This window comes from Oppia nitens, unplaced genomic scaffold, assembly GCF_028296485.1.
Source record: "Oppia nitens isolate AA-2021 unplaced genomic scaffold, nextdenovo-longstitch-racon4-pilon3 scaffold23_pilon_pilon_pilon, whole genome shotgun sequence".
In the NCBI taxonomy this organism is placed as follows: domain Eukaryota; kingdom Metazoa; phylum Arthropoda; class Arachnida; order Sarcoptiformes; family Oppiidae; genus Oppia; species Oppia nitens.
This window is the reverse complement of record NW_026533203.1, coordinates 960,332-982,102: the sequence shown is the minus strand read 5'-3', so window position 1 is coordinate 982,102 and position 21,771 is coordinate 960,332. Positions and strand designations below refer to the sequence as shown.

The 21,771-nt window shown below is 21.7% G+C and overlaps 5 protein-coding genes across 5 annotated transcripts; 4 read left to right on the top strand and 1 right to left on the bottom strand.

The window, feature by feature from the left end:
* Positions 1-7,784: 7,784 nt before the first annotated feature.
* On the top strand, positions 7,785-9,661 carry LOC128953781 (elongation of very long chain fatty acids protein 7-like). The gene is made up of 3 exons (XM_054299302.1): positions 7,785-8,139; positions 8,228-8,630; positions 9,631-9,661. Exons 1-3 carry the CDS (start codon positions 7,785-7,787, stop codon positions 9,659-9,661), a joined length of 789 nt encoding a protein of 262 aa, XP_054155277.1.
* A 74-nt stretch (positions 9,662-9,735) lies between these two features.
* On the top strand, positions 9,736-11,395 carry LOC128953780 (elongation of very long chain fatty acids protein AAEL008004-like). Its single transcript, XM_054299300.1, has 3 exons — positions 9,736-9,922; positions 10,080-10,464; positions 11,386-11,395. Exons 1-3 carry the CDS (start codon positions 9,736-9,738, stop codon positions 11,393-11,395), a joined length of 582 nt encoding a protein of 193 aa, XP_054155275.1.
* A 395-nt stretch (positions 11,396-11,790) lies between these two features.
* LOC128953779 (elongation of very long chain fatty acids protein 7-like) lies at positions 11,791-15,502 on the top strand. The gene is made up of 5 exons (XM_054299299.1): positions 11,791-12,172; positions 12,257-12,624; positions 14,693-14,984; positions 15,068-15,412; positions 15,495-15,502. Exons 1-5 carry the CDS (start codon positions 11,791-11,793, stop codon positions 15,500-15,502), a joined length of 1,395 nt encoding a protein of 464 aa, XP_054155274.1.
* Positions 15,503-16,952: 1,450 nt separating this feature from the next.
* LOC128953778 (elongation of very long chain fatty acids protein 7-like) lies at positions 16,953-18,184 on the bottom strand. The gene is made up of 3 exons (XM_054299298.1): positions 18,121-18,184; positions 17,421-17,976; positions 16,953-17,314 (listed from the first exon to the last, which is right to left on the bottom strand). Exons 1-3 carry the CDS (start codon positions 18,136-18,138, stop codon positions 16,953-16,955), a joined length of 936 nt encoding a protein of 311 aa, XP_054155273.1. The 5' UTR covers positions 18,139-18,184.
* Positions 18,185-19,214: 1,030 nt separating this feature from the next.
* Positions 19,215-21,454, top strand: LOC128953776 (alkylglycerol monooxygenase-like). Its single transcript, XM_054299297.1, has 6 exons — positions 19,215-19,459; positions 19,529-19,656; positions 19,879-20,134; positions 20,190-20,762; positions 20,837-20,919; positions 21,040-21,454. Exons 1-6 carry the CDS (start codon positions 19,298-19,300, stop codon positions 21,452-21,454), a joined length of 1,617 nt encoding a protein of 538 aa, XP_054155272.1. The 5' UTR covers positions 19,215-19,297.
* Positions 21,455-21,771: the final 317 nt, after the last annotated feature.

The following is a 21,771-nucleotide window of genomic DNA, read 5'->3' as shown; positions in this document are numbered from 1 at the left end:
ATTATATTTAATTTATATAAATATACAAACAATGACCGCAATAAAGAAGACAAATGTTTAGTTTTACTGTTTGGATGGCTGTTCGCAAAGGATCGACACTTAAAAAAATATATTAATCTATATCTCAACAAAGGTTTCGATGTATTGACAATTAAAAGCAAAATAACTGACGGACTTTGGCCRACAACCGGTTCCCAAGTGGTGGCTAATCGTGTGTTAAAGTGTATGCAAGTTGTAAAGGATAGGTATGACTCATATATATTTCATGCCTTTTCAATGGGTGCCTATCAATTGGGAGAAGTATTTGTTTTATTATATAAACCCGAAAACCAACAGCTTTTTGATGCAACCAAACAACGTCTTAAAGGTATTGTTTATGACTCGGCTATTGATGTTCAGGACGTGTCTATCGGATTGGCGAAGGCGTCCACTAATAACATTTTAATGCAAAACATTATCCGGCAAACAATGAACTTATATTTAAAAGTTTTACATAATTATGTGACTAAACATCTGTGGCGGTCATCTCAGGCCATACATGACCATCGATTTCGTTGTCCACTTCTGGTCTTCCTATCACTCAATGACATTGTGGCCAATCCTGACTATACATTTCAATCCGTCGATAAAATCAAGAATCAGAGGGTTATTGTTCATCTAAAATGTTGGACAAAATCACTTCATGTAAGCCATTATTTTTTGCACCGACAGGAATATCAAGATGAACTTGATCAATTTGTCGATTTATATGTTTTCAATATATAACAATAAATTATAGATACTATTAATTAGTAAATTTTAGCTTTTAAATAATTTTTAAATAAAATAAAACCACTATGTATTTTTTAATTGTAAATTATTTTTTAAATATGAATAAAAATAAAAAGAAATTCAAATTTAATTTCAATTATAATTTAATAGATAATGTATATATATATATATATTATTTAAATTACAGTTCAATCGGGCATAAAATTTAGAAAAATATTGAAATAAATTAAATTTGTTTAAATGAGAGGTATAGAAAAAGATTGACCACAGAAAAAATCATTGAAATAAATTTTAAATGTAAAACAATAGACTTTATTTTCTATGGAATTTTTGTATATAATTATTTTTAAAAATTATAAATAAATCTTTTTTTCATTACTTGTCACACTATAATAAAAACTGTTAGTGCCCCATATCATACCGTATTGCTGTATATATCATTAAAAAATGCATAAAATAAATTATCAAAAACAATTATTGTAATGAAAAAAGTGTGTGTAATATAATTAGAGTTCAGGAAATTTCCTACATTGGTTTTATTTAAAACAAACTTATTTTTAATTGTTATATTGAATAATATTTTTAAATATCGTTAAATTTAAATTGTTTTCTCTTTATTTTTATTGTTTATGTAATTATTGTCGTTTATATTTTTCTATATAACTGTATAAGAAAGAAAAATAAAATATTTGCCATATCTTTGGGGGAAAAAATAAGAAATTTTATTTGGAAATTTTTTTCCTTTGGAAAGTTGTTTCTATATATATATATATATATATATTTATTTATTTGTTTAATATATTTTATCTATAAATTTTTATAATATTTCATATTTATTTTTTTTAAATTCTCGTCAGGAATCTCTAGTTTGTGGACATATTTTCAAAACTGTTTTCTCAATTTAGAAAATCTATGTTTTATTGTAAATATTTTGTACTCTATTAATACAAGTATTTTGAATTAATTATCAATAACTAAAACTTTTTAAAAGTCTAACCAAAAAAAAAATGATTACCATTTAAAGTGTATTTCACATAATCTTACATATGATGTACTCTTTTAAGAGATAATGTCCTCTTTTTGTATTTTTGTATGTTTACAGCACTCATAAGTTTAGAGAATACAAACATTAAGTTAGATTATGATAAGGAAACGGCTCTTTGTATGCAAACTACTGTTACTTAATATTTGAAATGACATAAACAAAGGTTGAGAATTAGAGAATAAATATATTTTAAAATTGTGAAAATACTGGACTTTTGTTATTAATTTGGTATTAATTAATTAATAATTTAAATTTATTAATATAGAATTACTGGCTATTAAGTTCAGGCAATTACTTGAACTTATGTGATAATGTTATCTKTAGTATRAAATTTAAAAGAAATATGGTATAAATTTTTTWAAAAATCCATTTAATTACACAATTATTGCAAAAAAATATTACTGTGTGTAATGTAGTTCGCAATCAAAAAAAGCTAATTATTATATTTTCTAAAAATAATAATTATTATAAATTATTTTAGTTTATAAATAATACCGTTTATACATTGCATTAAACTATGCAATACAAAACTATAAGATATATTAGATAAATTTTGTCAAAATTACAAATATTATAGGATTTTTTATTTATTAAAAAATACACAATATTGAAATGTACATGGTTATTCTAAATATATTTTTATGTCAAGTTTACATTGTCAATATATATAAAACATTTATATTTTTAAAATTAATTGGTGTTGAAAAAATATTTCAGTTATTTTTAATATTAAAACTATCAAATAGGTATTATTAAAAATAATTGATCACTTTTTAAATTTAAAATTGAAAATACAATGCACTAATAGAAATAAAAATAGTATTAAATCTCGATATAAAAACTGCAAAATACTAACAAATATAAAATATAATATTATATTAAAAAAATATTTATTAATTAAAAATGTTATTTAGAAGTAAAGTACTAAATAGTGTCAATAATGCTTTTAATGCAACAAATTATTATTTATATGACTATTGGTTTGACATTCAGGACCCGCGAACCAAACACTTGCCATTTGTAAACTATGGACCACTCGTTCCCATTATATTTCTATCACTTTATTATTATGTAATCCGTATATATTTGCCGCAACATATGGCTAATCGTGAACCGTATAACTTAAAGAAACTAATCATAACTTATGATTTATTTATGTCATTAACAAACTTGTATTGGTTTTATGAGTTCGTAAAAGTTATAGATTTTGGCCGAAAATTTCTTGACTTTGATTATCCAACAGACAAGACATCAACCAATGAGACAAACGAATTGATTTCTTTAAGTATTTAATTAATTATATGTTAATTATAATTATGTTTACAAATTATTAAGTTAATTAAATAATAGATTTAATTAAAATTGAATATTTTTATTTCAAATCAGGTTATCTCTATTTGTTATCTAAATTTATGGATTGGTTCGATAGTGTATTTTTTGCACTCCGCAAAAAATTTTCGCATTTATCACTATTACATGTCTATCATCACATGTCGGTCCCATTTTTTGGTTGGCTACTAATCAAAATATGCCCATTTATACCCGGATTATATTTATTTATAATAATGAATACATTAATACATTTTCTAATGTATGGATATTATTTTTTGTCTTCATTTGGAGCGGGTATTCAAAAGTATTTGTGGTGGAAACGGTATATAACCCAATTGCAACTAGGACAGTTTATTATATTAGGCATTTATGGCATTATTTTAATAAGTTTTCAAAAAGGTTATCCTTATTTCTGGATATTCATAGGATTACCGCAACCATTGTTTTTCTTTTATATGTTTTATGATTTTTATAGAAAAAGTTATGTAAAACAAAAAAGTAAATAAGTATTAATAAATCTGAATAAATGTTATTGTTTTATTGATTTTTATAGAAAAAGTTATGTAAAACAAAAAAGTAAATAAGTATTAATAAATCTGAATAAATGTTATTGTTTTATTGATTTTTGATTTTTATTTAACTATTGATTTGAATTAAATAAGATTAGTATAAATTAGAGTTGAATCTTAATGAGCGGCGGCAATGATAGCGACTAAACTATTTATTACAATTATCTGTTAATTGTACTGTACTTTAAATAGCAAAGTTATATAATATTAAGATAAATAACATTATAATTAATCATTTTTTAATTATATTTTTAACCAGATTATTGCAAACAATTATTATTTTATATATTATTTAACAGTCGACTATGAATTAAATTATAATTAAAAATTATTTAAAAATTATAAGAATAATTTAAAAAATTATATATCTTTATATTATTTAAAACTTAACAATTTGTAACTTTTGAATTCAACATACATTTGACCGTATAATTGTAATTAATAGCATCGCCTCTATCATCAATACCACTGCTGTTTAAGACTATTAGTAAGTAATGTTTTTATTAAGAAATTTTGATTAATTTATGAAAAAATGCTTCAATAAAACATAGCTCTAAAGCGTTGATCCATTGGATACTTTGACTCAAAATGATAGATAGCTAGAGATGGGCAAATAGAAAGTTTCTAGGAAATTTCTCAGGAATAATTTTCTATAGAAATTTAACTTTATAGTTATACTATGGGATCTCCATATCTATAGCTATTTTAAAACTATATTAATAAAGAATCATAATACTATTCATATAACATTATACTGTACTACATGTATATAATGTAGTAACACTACTATACAAAATGGGATACCTATACATGTATATAAAATAATTATAATTATTTAATAATAATCAATTTTGTAAAATTTTAATAATCATTTTATTATATAGATAAGAATTTAATATAATTAAATAAATTAATTTTTACTTTAATTAATAATTAAAATACTAATACTAATATTTAGTTATTACTTGTAAAAACAATGTATTGTAACAAGATAACAAATATCGAGAAAAACAAAATTAAAATGGGGATCCCATAGATAGAATTTTTTTTAGAAACTTTCTAGAAATTTCTCTTTTATTTTATAAATTTCTCTTTTTTGCCAACACTATTGATAGTACATATCTAAGATAGCATTACCAAAAATAATTTTTAGAAAGAATTTCTGCCTTTTTTTTACTCATCTACTATTATTATCAGGGTTAGAAAAATACAAGGTTTTCAATTTTGGCTATGTAAAATACAGTAAAATACAATGTACTGGATGTATTTTACAATAATAGAAAAATTTCATTAACAATGATAAAATATTTATTTTTTATTAAAATTATTATTATTATTACATAATTTCAATATCTTTATTAGAATCGTTGTTTTCTAAAACTATTAAAATTAATATTAATTATTTTATTAATATATTTCAATACCAGAATTAAATTAAATAGCTAATTTCAAATTTTTTCAATATAAAATAATAATTATTATTACAAAACACGTGTTTGTTTGTGAATTTTAGTATTTTTGTTACTATACTAATATGTTTTAGGTGGCGCTAAATTTTTTTGTAAGCCAAAATTGTCATGTAATTTACATTGTATTATACTGTATAATACGCTTTGTATTATACATACACTTTGTCTCTGCCAACACTGATTATTATACACTAATATTAAAATAATAATTAATATTTAAACTTTCAAATAAAATTAATAATAATATTAATAAAATCGTAATATGTTTTTAATTTGGATTAAAATAGTTGATTTGTATAGACATCGAGTTTGATAAAAATAAAGTTTTCTTAATATTAAACAGTTATACATATAACTGATTTGTGGAGAAGACATTAAAAAGATTATGTAAAAAATGTAAAGGTTTGTACTTATAATAAATAAATAATTATTTGTTTATAAAGGAAATATTTTATATTATTATATATTATATAAACCATTAAATATTAATAGTGTATATATAAAATATTTATTCTTCATATTATTTTTTTAAATATAGTAATAAAATAAATATTTTTGAAAAATTTATTAAAAATACTTTCATTGAATTTATTATTAAGTAATTACAAATAAATTATAGTTTATAAACAATTGCTTGTCTATAAAAACAAATTTATTTAAATTATAATTATATTATTTAATGTGATGTATATTAAAATTATTATTTTTGTATATAAAATACAAGGTATTGAAAATTATTCGTTTATATTCTTAATTTTTCATAAAATTTTAAACTAAAAAATAATATAATTTAATTTTGAATAAAATAAAATTTAACTACAATAAAATAATGTCAAACAGTAATAATTTGATATTTATGCATATTGATGATATGTTAAATGCAATAAATTATTATTTATATGACTATTGGTTTGACATTCAGGACCCGCGAACCAAACACTTGCCATTTGTAAACTATGGACCACTCGTTCCCATAATATTTCTATCACTTTATTATTATGTAATCCGTATAACAAACTTGTATTGGTTTTATGAGTGTTTAAAACATATAAACAGCGGTCGAGTATTTCTTAACTATGATTACCCGACTGACAAAACATCTAATGATAACACTCGAGAAATTATTGCTTTAGGTATTTGACTATAATTTATATAACTATTTAAATGTTTAATTTTTAATTTTGTAATAAAAATATGGCATACTAACTTTTTTACTAAATATATTGATATATTTTAATATTTTAAACTAATTAATAGCAAAAAAATTAAAATAATATTTTTTAAGAATTAATATTAATTTTTAAAATTTTGAATCTTTTATTTATGATTAATAATTAATATAAAATTACAAATATTGTATTACAGGTTATCTCTATTTGTTATCTAAATTCATGGATTGGTTCGATAGTGTATTCTTTGGTCTCCGCAAAAAGTTTTCTCATTTATCTCTATTACATGTTTATCATCATATGATTGTTCCTCTGTTTGGTTGGCTTTTAATAAAAATAAATCCATTTATTCCCGTTTTACTATTGTTTATCTTTATGAACACAATTATTCACTTTTTAATGTATGGATATTATTTTCTGTCCTCATTTGGTGCTGGTATACAAAAGTATTTGTGGTGGAAACGGTATATAACCCAACTTCAATTGGCACAGTTCATCATATTAGACGTCTATGGTTTAACATTGGTTTTCTTAAATAATGGTTATCCCTATTTTTGGGTATTTGTTGGGTTACCGCAACCATTGTTTTTCTTTTATATGTTTTACGATTTCTATAAAACTAGTTATTTTAAACAATAGATCATAAATGTTAAATAAATCTAATTAATAGTTACAATAACTGTAAATTATAAGTATTATACTAAAAAAATTTTATAAATTGAAATAAAATATTTATCAAAATATTTTGTGTATAATATTAAATGTTAATTTAATAAATAAATGTAAAAATATAGTTTATTTATAAATGAGATACTGACGACTTTCAATATATTATTTTTCAAAAAAATTTAGTAAAGAAAAAGTTTAATAAAATAGTTTTAAAAATATTTCTTAAAATTAAATGAAATACAAATAGTATAATRAATTATAAGTATTATTTTTTAATTTAATATTAAATATATTTTTTTATTTTACTGTATATATTAATAAATAATATTTAGATGATAAAATTATCATTATCAAATACTTAATATTTAATACTATTATATTTTTTATAAATTAAATGAATTATTACTTAATCTTTTTTTAATTAAATAATTATTTAAATAAAATAAATAATAAAACAGAAAATACATAATGAAAAAACAATAAAATATCCAGGAGTATTTTTAAAAACAATAATTAAAAAATGTCTAGTAATTACAAATAAATTATAAAATTAAAAGAATTTTTTCTATAAAAGAAATTTGTATTTTATGTATTATATATTAAAATTAATTTTTATATTATAAAAAGATAAGGCATCAAATATTATTTAAAAATTCATTTGTGATATTATTAAAATATTTTCAAAACTTTTTACTTTTAAAATCTTTAAACTTAATTTAAGTAGAATATTATAATGTCTAATAGTAATAAATTGATATTTATGATTGATGATGTGTTTAATGCAACAAATTATTATTTATATGACTATTGGTTTGACATTCAGGACCCGCGGACCAAACACTTGCCATTTGTAAACTATGGACCACTCGTTCCCATTATATTTCTATCACTTTATTATTATGTAATCCGTATATATTTGCCGCGACATATGGCTAATCGTGAACCGTATAACTTAAAGAAACTAATCATAACTTATGATTTATTTATGTCATTAACAAACTTGTATTGGTTTTATGAGTCCGTAAAAGTTATAGATTTTGGCCGAAAATTTCTTGACTTTGATTATCCAACAGACAAGACATCAACCAATGAGACAAAAGAATTTATTTCTTTAGGTATTTAATAAATTAATATTATATATAAATAATTATAATATTACCAATAATTAATTTAATTAATATAATTATTTTTATTTCAAATCAGGTTATCTCTATTTGTTATCTAAATTCATGGATTGGTTCGATAGTGTATTTTTTGCACTCCGCAAAAAATTTTCGCATTTATCACTATTACATGTCTATCATCACATGTCGGTCCCATTTTTTGGTTGGCTAATAATCAAAATATGCCCATTTATACCCGGATTATATTTATTTATAATAATGAATACATTAATACATTTTCTAATGTATGGATATTATTTTTTGTCTTCATTTGGAGCGGGTATTCAAAAGTATTTGTGGTGGAAACGGTATATAACCCAATTGCAACTAGGACAGTTTATTATATTAGGCATTTATGGCATTATTTTAATAAGTTTTCAAAAAGGTTATCCTTATTTCTGGATATTCATAGGATTACCGCAACCATTGTTTTTCTTTTATATGTTTTATGATTTTTATAGAAAAAGTTATGTAAAACAAAAAAGTAAATAAGTATTAATAAATCTGAATAAATGTTATCGTTTTATTGATTTTTGACTATTATTTATTAAAAACTCATATTAAAATAAAAAACATTTTTAAAAAACTTTTATTTTTTAAATTTAATGAAAAGGATATAGACATCCTTTTGCCATAAAATCAAAATAATAAAAATTTTAATATAAATACTACTAAATTTTATACAGAGTGTATTGTAAACTTTATACAATTCATTCAAAGATATAGTAAATTGACTAATTTTGGCAATACTTTAACATTAGAAAATAATTATGACATACTATTAAAACTGTTTTATAATTAGATTATATTTAAACAAACTTTAAAAACATTGTTTACTCTAATGTATGTGTATTTCACAAGTTTTGCGAATTTTAAAATTCTGATATCAGAGTCGATTATAACATCAAAAATAATGTAAAGTATATGCAATCGACAACAAAAATGTCTTTTCTCATCACAAACAGACAAATTTACTTTAAATTATATATAAAGCATTAAAATATAAAATTAAATATTAAAAAAAAATATTTTATGGATAAACCATTATATATTAATATAAATTTATAATATTTATTGTTTATTTAAATTAGTGTTTTTAAAATAAAATAATGAATATTATTGTAAAAAATACTTTCATTATATTTAATATTACTTGTGTTATATTACTATATAATTGATTGTTTTATAAAAAATATTATATAAAGTAATAAATATAATTTAATAAATATATTATATTTTTTGCACTTTTTAAAATATAAGACATCGAAAATTCACAAAAATACTGTTCAATATTATAAAAGTTATATATAATATTTTTAATCAAAAATAATATAATTTAATTATTATAATATTATGTCTAATAGTAATAAATTGATATTTATGATTGATGATGTGTTTAATGCAACAAATTATTATTTATATGATTATTGGTTTGACATTCAGGACCCGCGGACCAAACACTTGCCATTTGTAAACTATGGACCACTCGTTCCCATTATATTTCTATCACTTTATTATTATGTAATCCGTATATATTTGCCGCAACATATGGCTAATCGTGAACCGTATAACTTGAAGAAACTGATCATAGCTTACGATTTATTTATGTCATTAACAAACTTGTATTGGTTTTATGAAAGTTTTAATCTAATCGAAAGCTTCCGACTATTTCTTATCGTTGATTTTCCGACTGACAGATCATCTAATTATAAAACACGAGAAACAATTGCTTTAGGTATTTGTATTATATTTTATTTTATAATATTAACTAATAATAACAAATTTTGAAAAATAACAATTAATATAATTTTTAAATATTAATGATTTTTAAAATAATTTCAAATTTATTTATGACTAAAAATTAATATAAAATTACAAATATTGTATTACAGGTTATCTTTATTTGTTATCTAAATTTATGGATTGGTTCGACAGTATATTCTTTGGTCTCCGCAAAAAGTTTATGCATTTATCAGTATTACATGTTTACCATCACATGTCGGTCCCATTCTTTGGTTGGCTAAACATAAAGATGTGTCCATTTCTTCCGGGTTTACGATTGTTTCTTCTAATGAATTCATTCATACATTTTTTAATGTATTTATATTATTTTTTATCATCATTTGGTCCGCGTATACAAAAGTATTTGTGGTGGAAACGGTATATAACACAACTACAAATCGGACAGTTTATTATTTTAGGTGTTTATGCAATAATATTGATGTTTTTTCAAACTGGTTACCCCCGTATATGGATTGTATTAGGTGTTCCCCAACCGTTTTTCTTTTTATATATGTTTTACGATTTTTATAAAAAGAGTTATAATAAACAAAATACTATAAATATCAAAAAATCAAATTAAATGTTGTTTTTGTAGTATAATGTTAATAAAATTACGTTTAAAAAATTAATTTAATTTTTATTATAAACTTTATATATTATAATACAATTTCAACATTTGTCAATACATTTAGATATAATTAAAAATTATATAAACTATAAATATATATAAATATATTTATGAATCAATGATGTCATCAGTTTTTTATTAAATATACGTTAACTATGTTGTTGTTGTTGTTGTTGTTGTTTCCAATGGTGTTGTTGTTGTTGTTGTTATCCAAAAATAATTTTATAGCAGTTATTGTTGTCTATAATTTTAACACTAATTTATTAAAATAATAACTGTTTGTTTATCAATACTATTGTATAATGATTTAAATTCACTTTTTTAACAATAACTTTTAATATATATATTTAAACATATAATTAAATTAATATAAATAATTATAATAACAGTTTATTTATATCAAAAATGTGTTTTTATTTATACATATTTTGTATGTATTTTTTTATTTCATGTATTCAATATCATCACATGTTATACTTTAATCGCTTGAATTTATTTTGTTGACCTTATCTTTGTTTACTTAAAGTATTAATTTATAGAAATATTTAGAAATCTGAGGCCTTATTAAAATTATAACACAAAAGTCAAGTCAATGAAGTATAGAAGATCTGCATTTAAATTTATAATTAAATAAAAAAATAATTTGATACCATACATTACTATTTTTGATTTTATTCTGTCAATCTGAATCATTTGGTACCTTAAATGTCTAATTTTGTGTTTATTTTGTAACACAGAGTAATTTAAAATTGCAAGTAAATTATAATTTAAGAATTAATTTGGATAAGGAGTTCGTAAATGTTTTCTAGCATTCTCAACTGCTTTATATTTTTAGAAAATAAAATAAATATATTTTTATAAAAACTTCATGCTTGACAAAATCAACTAATATTTTACTACTAATATAAAGTACATTATTATTAAACAAATTATTTTGAAAATTAATATAACTTAATGATTAGAAATGCTTGTTTATATAATATATAATGAGGTTTTCAATGTTTATCACTTTGTCATTAACCTATTTGTTATAATAGTTACCCTTTAATTAGTTTACTAATACAATAAAATAAAATCTTTAAAAGAAAAAAATGTTATATGAATCAATCATTTGATATTAACTATTTTAGTAAAAATTTTGTCTAAACAATTTTAATTTGAAATATTAAATTTTATTAAATAATTGATATAAAATGTCACTCAGAAGCAAAATATTGTTGGGTTACGATAATATGTTACACAATATATATTATTATTCATATGACTATTGGTCTGATATTCAGGACCCGCGAACCAAACACTTGCCATTTATAAACTGTGGACCACTCGTTCCCATTATATTTCTAGCACTTTATTATTATGTAATCCGTATATATTTACCGCGACATATGGCTAATCGTGAACCGTATAACTTAAAGAAACTAATTTTAACTTACGATTTATTGATGTCTTTATTTAATTTGTGTGCATTTGTTGAGGTATTCAATCACATAGATTACGGCCGAGTATTCCTTAAATTCGATTATCCGATGGACAAGACATCAAACATTGAAATCAAAGAAAAAATTGTTATCGGTTTGTATTGACTCAGTTATTGTATAAATAATAATAACAATAATATAATTTTATTATTAAATTTATAATTTTGTAATATTATAGGTCATCTCTATTTGTTATCAAAATTTATGGATTGGTTCGACAGTTTATTCTTTGCTCTCCGCAAAAAGTTTTCTCATTTATCACTATTACATGTCTACCATCACATGTCGGTCCCATTTTTTGGTTGGCTATTAATCAAGATGTGTCCATTTATGCCGGGCATATATTTATTTATATTAATGAATACATTTATCCACTTTTTAATGTATGGCTACTATTTTTTGTCGGCATTTGGACCGAAAGTTCAAAAGTATTTGTGGTGGAAACGGTATATAACTCAACTTCAATTGGCACAGTTCCTCATATTAGGTGCTTATGTTTTTATGTTAGCTTTCTTTCAAAGAGGTTATCCATATTTATGGATAGTCGTACTCTTTCCTCAACCAATATTTTTCTTTTATATGTTTTATGATTTTTATAGAAAAAGTTATTTAATACAAAAAAGTAAATCTGAATAAATGTTATCCTTTTATTAATTTTTGATATCAATATATTTATTATTAAACTAAGTTGAAATAAAATTGATTATTGCTAAAAAATTATATTGTAATTTTGTATATTAATGTAAGCATTATACTTATTTTTATTAAATAGCATTCCTGAACATATAATACATGTAGAAAGTATAACTTATTAACGGTGTTTTACCTGGCTCACTTTATATTAATAGTAATTTGGTCAACTAGTCTATTAAATTTTAAAAAATTATAACTAAATAATATAATACAAATATTTACAAATATTTTAAAAATAATTAAATGTAATATATTAGTAAGTTATAGTTAGGGGTCGTATATTTAATAAATTCTATTAATAATAATATTAATCTATTTCAATAAATTATAAATTCTATAAATTCGATAATCAGTGACCATTGCTTAGCAAATCATTATAGTATATTCATGGTCATAGGTCATAGGTCATAGGTCATAGGTCATAGGTCATAGGTCATAGGTCATAGGTCATAGGTCATAGGTCATAGGTCATAGGTCATGGGTCATAGGTCATTAATTGATCCCTTCAACGTTAATTATAGAGAAAATATTAAAACTAAATGAATAAAACAAATATAACATAACAAAATTTATTAGGGAATAAAAAAATTTTAATAAAACAAATATTTTAAACATGTTTAGAAGATTTTTTACATTTAATATTTGAAATTAATACAATAGACTCTATTAACTTTGATTATTAATCATTGATTATTGAATAGAGTAAAAAATAATTTTGATAGTAATAGTTTATTTGTAAATGAGTAAGGTATATTATTAGCATTATTATAAAATATGTAATAAAGTTAAATTCAAAAATCTATCATGATAGCATTAAAGAGAGTTAAAATAAAATAAGCGATAGTTTTAATAGTATTAAAACTATCGTTTATTTTATTTTAAAATATCAAACGTAACTTATCGTTAAAATTGCACAAAAACATTATTAATGACACAAATTGTTTTTAATTAGAAATGTAAAAAAAGCATTTTTTAAAAACATGTAAAGTAATTAGGTTTAAATTAAAGATAACTATAATTTTTTACAATCAAATAATAGCTAATAAAGCATTATAACATATTGATATTTATAGATTTCTATGCATATGTTAGTATAATAAATGAGTATCTACGTGCTTAAAACATTAAAGTAATTGAAATTAAAGTTATGGTAAATAAATATTTATAGAAAAATAGTTTTATTTGTGCATGATGACTTTATATTTTATAATTTTACTACAATTTACGAAAAATATTTATTTCGCAATATGTATCATACAAGGAGTTGTTAACAGTATGTATAAAACAAAAAATTTTGCACTAAAATTTAGTTATTTAAAAAAATGAAAATTAACATTTTATAAAATTATACTTAAATAACTAAATATAGAATTTGTAAACATTAATTGGATAATGTAAGTAAAAAAATGTTTGATAAATATTTATTTGTTATAATTAATTTTATATTTAATGAACTTTTAAAAATATTTTTTAGGATAAACCATCAAATATTAATGTACTGTATAATTATAAAATGATAATTATTTATACAGTATTTAATTTATATAAAATAACTATTTTAAGACAAATACTAAAACAATGCGTATTATTGACAAAAATACTAACAAATACTTTCATTAAATTTAATGTTTATAATTAAAAATAAAAGATATAAATAATTGCTTGTTTATGAAGAAATAGATTTATTCAAAATATAAAATATTATCTATATTTAGCAAATTGTATATTAATTTTTAATATAAGGCATTAAAAAATATTTTATATTTTATATATTAAGATTTTATAAGAGATATTAATTAAGAGTTTTTATAAAAGAAATTAAAATAAAATAATGTCTAATAGTAATCAATTGATATTTATGATTGATGATGTGCTAAATGCAACAAATTATTATTTATATGACTATTGGTTTGACATTCAGGACCCGCGGACCAAACACTTACCACTTGTAAACTATGGACCACTCGTTCCCATTATATTTCTATCACTTTATTATTATGTAATCCGTATATATTTGCCGCGACATATGGCTAATCGTGAACCGTATAACTTAAAGAAATCAATTTTAACTTACGATTTATTGATGTCTTTATTTAATTTGTGTGCATTTGTTGAGGTATTCAATCACATAGATTACGGTCGAGTATTCCTTAAACTCGATTATCCGATGGACAAGACATCAAACATTGAAACTAAAGAAAAAATTGTTATCGGTTTGTATTGACTCAGTTATTGTATAAATAATAATAACAATAATATAATTTTATATTAAATTTATCAATTTTATATATCTTAGGTTATCTCTATTTGTTTTCAAAATTGATGGATTGGTTTGATAGTGTATTTTTTGCTTTGGGCAAAAAGTTTTCTCATTTATCACTATTACATGTCTACCATCACATGTCGGTCCCATTTTTTGGTTGGCTAATAATCAAGATGTGTCCATTTATGCCGGGCATATATTTATTTATATTAATGAATACATTGATTCACTTTTTAATGTATGGCTACTATTTTTTGTCGGCATTTGGACCGAAAGTTCAAAAGTATTTGTGGTGGAAACGGTATATAACTCAACTTCAATTGGCACAGTTCCTCATATTAGGCGCATATGCTTTAATGTTGGCTTTCTTTCAAAAAGGTTATCCATATTTTTGGATAGTCGTAGGCTTTCCTCAACCAATATTTTTCTTTTATATGTTTTATGATTTTTACAAAAAAAGTTATTTAATACAAAAAAGTAATTCTGTCAATAAATCTAAATAATTGTTTTATAAGTAGTAATTTTATTGATCATTTGTTTAATATTACATTGTAGTATAAGATATTAAATATTATATAATAAATAAATTAAAACAAATTAATTACTACGCTTTCTTATTTTAATTATTATTAAAAATAATTCATGCTATTAAAGTTTGTTTTGTCAATCCTATACTGATTTTATTTATAGCTTCAAAAATAAATATTATAAATCACTGAAACTATTTAAGGTTAAGTAAAAATATTGGATTCTAGAAACTTTGGGTTAAATAATAAAATTATTTAGAAACTTTTTTTAGAGATTATTGAGTGAAATATAGACAATAAAAAATATATTCTCTATGATAGATATACTAACTTTTTAACTGCAATATAGTGTTAAAATTATGATAACATAGAAAAAAATATAAAAAATTAGATGAAGTCATGAAAAAATTAATATCAGGAATATTAGGATCTATTTATTCTCAATTTTGGTTAAACGTTAAAATAGTAAACTTAATAAATGTTTATTTCAGAAAAGTCGACAAAATAGTTATCCATTTCTCAATCTTTCTCTTTTGTTTAGCAATTGCTGTAATTAGTGTTTACTATTTATAAAATTTTTAGAATAATATTAATATTTAATTTTTAAATTACATTAATTATCTAGTATTTTAATCAATAAATTATATATAATATTAATAGATTTGATACTATTGGTATGCTTAATAATTTAATTTAAGTATTTTAAAATTTTAGAAATGTCATTATATAGTAGTTTTACTAGTAGTTAAAAATTTTTAAAGTGTATAATTTAGCAAAATAATTATTTAATTAACTCCAAAATAATAGTCATATAACTTTATATAAAATTTATAGTAATAATACTGATTTAAAATCTTATAAAAAATTTACGTATTATTTATTTATTATAATAATTATTACAATAATTTAATTATTATATCAAAATAAATCTATAATTACATACAAATCAATAATACTTTCAATATCTTTGTGGACATACATATGGTTTGCATTCGTTTTGACTTTTGTTTGCATTAATTATTTGTTATGTTTTATAATTTATAGTTTTATTCATTTTATTTTTATAATACTAAAACTATTTGAATAATTATTTATTATTAATATATAAAATATTTTTTTAAATTTTAGTAAAAATAAAAACAATTTTGTTAAACTTTTATTAAGATATTCTTCACAAAAATATGTTAATATTCTAAATCAATATTTATAATTGTTAGTTTAATTTTCTAAATTTATCATATAATTATTTTTAAAATTTAAAAGTATTTTATAAACACTAAATTAATAAAAATAAAATTATGTTTATTATTATATAGTTATATAAATTCATTTAGAATATTGTTATTATTTTGATTAATCAATTATTATTTTTCAAAAATATAGTTTTGTATTTAATTATTTTTAATAATCTTTGCACTCTTTTTGTAAGTAATTAAATAAAATTTCAAAAACATATAAAAGAAAATAAATGGTTGAACAATAACTGTCCATTTGATAGCATCGGGATATTGTGACAAATCTTTAGCGATAAACACATAAATTGCATAAATAATTAAAATAACAAATTGTATTAATTGTATTTGTGTTATATATCGCTTCCACCATAAATATGGCTGTATTTTAGGTCCAAACGCCGCCAAAAAATAATATGAATACATAATGATATGAACCGTTGAATTCATTATAACAAAAACGCCAAAAACACAACTCATAACACTTCCCGTCTTCATTGCCATATAACCTAAAACTGGTACTAAATTAATAATAAAGTCATTAAAAATTTTAAAAATAATTATTTAAATTTCAAGTAAGTCATTGTATAACGAATTTAAATATTTATAAATTTAAAATAGATTTACCCATAAAATGATGATACAAATGGAGAAATGAAATTTGGTTCGACTTTTTTCGTAATACAAAAAATATTGTATCGAATAAATCAATTAATTTAGAGTAAAATACAATCATTTTTTCATGAATTTCTTGCATCACTTCATCGGATGTATTGTTTCTCTCAAGTAATTCTATTTCAAATGTTTTTTTCCCGAAGTCTAACCATTTGATTGAAACAATTACGGCATAGATATTGATCACAACTACTATCAAGTTGTAGGCCATCATTATTTCGCGTAAAACAAATGGTTGTTTAGTTTTCATCAAATTGGGACCAATTTTAACAACAAATACAAGCCATGAGAACAATATTAGGGCAAACATTTGCGGTCCGCCGCCAAACAACCAATACTTATCAACCCTTTCATCAGATTTATTGATCCAATAGTCATAGACTATATATTGGATTATATTAACACCGGTTTCATTAGTGGTTTCATCGATATAAGTGTAGTTAATTGAATGATTAAGATTAACATCATTATTGTTAAATGGTGTAGAGCTTATTACATAAGCTAAATTCTAACAAAATTAAATATAAAATTAAAAATTAAATTAAATATTAAATTAAATATTAAATTAAATATTAAATTAAATATTAAATTAAATATTAAATTAAATATTAAATTTAAAAATCAATACTTAAATCATAATCTATTTAATTACCTGAACTTCACATGACATTGTCAAACAACTTGTGTGTTGTTTTACATGTGTTTATCAACTAAATACTAAAATGAATAAATTAAAAGAATAAGTTATATATGAAAAATCTATATTAAATATTAAAACAAGTAAATGATTTAATTAAAATACTTTACTAATTACAATTAAGTATTGTATTTGTCATTAAATTGCCTATTAATTAAATTTATAGCTATTAAAAATGCTAAAATAGATAATTATCTTATAAATTAATGAGTTATTTTTTTAAATCTGAGTAAATAGCTTACTTAGTATTTTTTAAATTTCTTAATATACTAATTACATTTCATTTTAAATTAATTCTAAAAATGTAAATTAAAGTTTTAATTAAACAGTATGTATAATGTAATTGTATTGGTTTTAAACTTTTTTTAGTTTTAATAAAATATAAATTTCATATAAATCATTCACTAATTCACTAAAAAATATTTTTGTGCAAATGTTGAGAACTGATTACTTGAAATTTTCAGCTAAAATTACTTTAATTTTTTATAATTTTAATTTTAATCTCATATTATATCTGTTATTAATTTCTATCTATTATCATAATCATAGCTATTATCATCATTATAGCTAAATAAATTATTTGCATAATATTAGTTGCTTCATTTTATTGATTTGATAACTAAAGTATATATTTTTAAATCAAAAAATTGCATATTTTATAAAATATAAACTTATAAATTAAAGATTTTTTATTTTTTTAATTTAAATAATTTTTTCCTTTTGTATAAATACAATATAATATCAAGTACTCAATAATAATAATTATTTCTTTATTAATTCGTTGGTTTTTAATAAATATTTTTTCCACTTTTTATCTAAATTTTAGTACTATTCGGGCATTAATATTATTACTATATTTTAATATAAACATGAAATAATTAACACTAACAACTTAATAATAATATTATAATTATATGTGCGTCACTCTTTAAAAAATATAATAATAATAAAAATAATTAATAAGTGGTTTTTCTTTGTGTTAATATTGTAAACTACATATACAGTATATCATTGTTATTAAATAACTACGATATAGTATTTTTGAAATAATAAACTTTTAAAAATACAGTGTTTTTTCGTTAGACTATCTCAAACATTATCGAAAATAAATTATAGTTTAATATTGAAATCAATGGCCAGCAATAGCTCAGTGACCGAAGCGGTCAGTTTAGGTCTCTGTGTTAAAGACACGGCCTTATCGTTGACCGAACAGATACTGTCGTTGTTCTACATATTGTCACCACACGAACACACCAAAGATAATGCCGAAGATGTACCCAATTATGAAGTGACCGTAAGTATAGATAAAGCAATAAATCTAAGTTTTATATTATAATTTTGATTTATAAAAAATATATTGTAGTTAATGCCTGCCATCGGATTGCTTGTCGTTTTGGAACAAATCATCAGATTTTTTATGAATAAAGATTTGTCGCGATTTCAAGATATTGTTATTAATATAGGATCAGCTCTTTTGTTTACATTGTGCCGGTAATGTACAATATAATTGAATATTATACTCAATATGTTGTATAATAAATGGTGGATAACATTACAATTATATAACCCTTATTATCATTTAAATCTTTTGATATTAGATTCTTTTAAAATAAGCTAAAAAACTGGAAACATATGAAAATTTTACATAATTTTATAAACCATTTAACTTAATGTATAAATACTATATTATTTTATATGTTATATAAATTATAGGACTCTATTATTAGGAGTGGTAATCATAGTATTCACGTATATCAATGAAAATTACCGTATAGTAGACTTACCACTTCACTCGATATGGACGTGGATTTTTTCATTGCTTTTGGTCGAGTTTACCTACTATTGGACTCACCGGGCATTACATGAAATCAATATCCTATGGGCCGCCCATTCCTTCCATCACATGGCAGAAGATGTCAACATCACTACTACTGTTCGGGACTCTGTTGTGGATCTTATTCTTTACGACGTATGTCTAATAAATAAATTTTCTCAATATATCTATTTATATATAAATTATACAGATATTTCCTATACCACTGGCAATGCTAATTCCGCCGCCAATACTTGTAGTGCACCTTCAGTTTAGTCTTATATATCAGATATGGCTTCACAATGAAGTTGTGGGTAATTTGGGTTTTATAGAGTATATAATCAATACTCCCCGTCAGCATAGGGTTCATCACGGAAAGAATCCCTATTGTATTGATAAGAACTACGGCGCTCTCATTATGATTTGGGACCGTATTTTCGGTACCTATCAAACGGAAAAAGAAAAGATAGTTTTTGGAGTCGTGTCGCCCACACCTAAAACTTTTGACTCAATGACTCTTCAATTCGGTTACTATAAGGATGTTATCAAAAAATTTAATGAAGTTCAAGGTATAGGTAATAAGTTTTCAGCATTGTTTAAAGGTCCCGGTTGGGCTCCTGGAAAACCTAGACTTGGACTAATCAAAGAAGTTCCAGAGCCCGATCCGGCTGCTCCTAAATACTCGTGGGATCCGTATATACCTCTCTGGAAAAAGTATTATGTAGTCATACATTCAACTATTATTGTGGTGGCATTCATACAATTAGCTGATCACCCATATATTGTAAGCCTATAATGTAAGCCTATAATGCTTAGGACTAACTAATTATATTGTTTTTTTATAAATAATTATTAAAGCGTTACTCAGCTTTTAAAGGTTTAGTCGCTATCTTATACATAATATTTGTATTAACATCTATCGGTACAATCTTTGATGGCAGGTAAGCGATTAAGTATTTTTTATTGATAATTGCAACAAAATATTAAGGAAAACTATTAAATTAATTATAAATAATGTATTAATTGATATTATAATAAAATATAATATCCTTATAATATAGGAAAATTGGTCCCTATATTGAGATCATCCGATGCTTAATATACTTTCCTTTTGACTACTATTTCGTGGCATCGGTTGAATGGGCTATTGATAGTAACGATTGGTTTGTGTTGAACTCTAGCCTATGGATCATTAGGTTGACTCACGTGTTGTCCATTATATTTTGGTTGTCATACGCCTTGTTTAGCAAAGATGAGAAACCCTTACCACAAAAGATATCACTCAATGATATGGAAAGTGACGACTCTTTGGCCAAACCTAAGAGTTCGACATTTGAAAAATGGTTGTTTGCTTTGGGAATATTAACAACTTTCCTATCAATTAGTTTCCTCTATATTTATAATATCAACAGTTGTCGCAGTATAACACATGTTGTTATTAATTGGATTAAAACTAATTTACTTACTTTTATGTAGAAATTCTTTATTGTTATATATTTTTTATATTATAAAATGATTTATAATTTAATATTGTTTTTTTGATAATCTTAAAACACATTAAGCTTAATATTGCAAAATGATTGACTAAAATAATTATTTAAAATTGTTTATAATTTAATCTACATAATTATTAATTTTGTTATTATCTGATCAATTATATTTTTAAATATAACTATTTACTAATTCACAATAATATTATATTATAATATATTTTATATATTTACTGTAAACTCTTTAAAAGATGTTATTTTATTATTTCCGTATAAATATAATAAATTTACAGTTATTTACAA

Excerpts from the sequence above, each read along its gene's own strand:
- LOC128953778 (XM_054299298.1), bottom strand. Across the intron at positions 17,315-17,420 it reads TTTGTATCATCATTTTATGG|TACCAGTTTTAGGTTATATG; the intron begins GTAAATCTATTT and ends TTATTAATTTAG.
- LOC128953779 (XM_054299299.1), top strand. The coding sequence starts at position 11,791 with ATGTCACTCAGAAGCAAAATATTGTTGGGTTACGATAATATGTTACAC. Across the intron at positions 12,625-14,692 it reads ATCCATATTTATGGATAGTC|GACCCGCGGACCAAACACTT; the intron begins GTACTCTTTCCT and ends TTTGACATTCAG. Across the intron at positions 14,985-15,067 it reads TAAAGAAAAAATTGTTATCG|GTTATCTCTATTTGTTTTCA; the intron begins GTTTGTATTGAC and ends TATATATCTTAG.
- LOC128953776 (XM_054299297.1), top strand. The coding sequence starts at position 19,298 with ATGGCCAGCAATAGCTCAGTGACCGAAGCGGTCAGTTTAGGTCTCTGT. Across the intron at positions 20,135-20,189 it reads TGGATCTTATTCTTTACGAC|ATATTTCCTATACCACTGGC; the intron begins GTATGTCTAATA and ends TAAATTATACAG. Across the intron at positions 20,763-20,836 it reads TAGCTGATCACCCATATATT|CGTTACTCAGCTTTTAAAGG; the intron begins GTAAGCCTATAA and ends TAATTATTAAAG.
- LOC128953780 (XM_054299300.1), top strand. The coding sequence starts at position 9,736 with ATGGCTAATCGTGAACCGTATAACTTGAAGAAACTGATCATAGCTTAC. Across the intron at positions 9,923-10,079 it reads ACGAGAAACAATTGCTTTAG|GTTATCTTTATTTGTTATCT; the intron begins GTATTTGTATTA and ends ATTGTATTACAG.
- LOC128953781 (XM_054299302.1), top strand. The coding sequence starts at position 7,785 with ATGATTGATGATGTGTTTAATGCAACAAATTATTATTTATATGACTAT. Across the intron at positions 8,140-8,227 it reads AAAAGAATTTATTTCTTTAG|GTTATCTCTATTTGTTATCT; the intron begins GTATTTAATAAA and ends ATTTCAAATCAG. Across the intron at positions 8,631-9,630 it reads CCATTGTTTTTCTTTTATAT|GACCCGCGGACCAAACACTT; the intron begins GTTTTATGATTT and ends TTTGACATTCAG.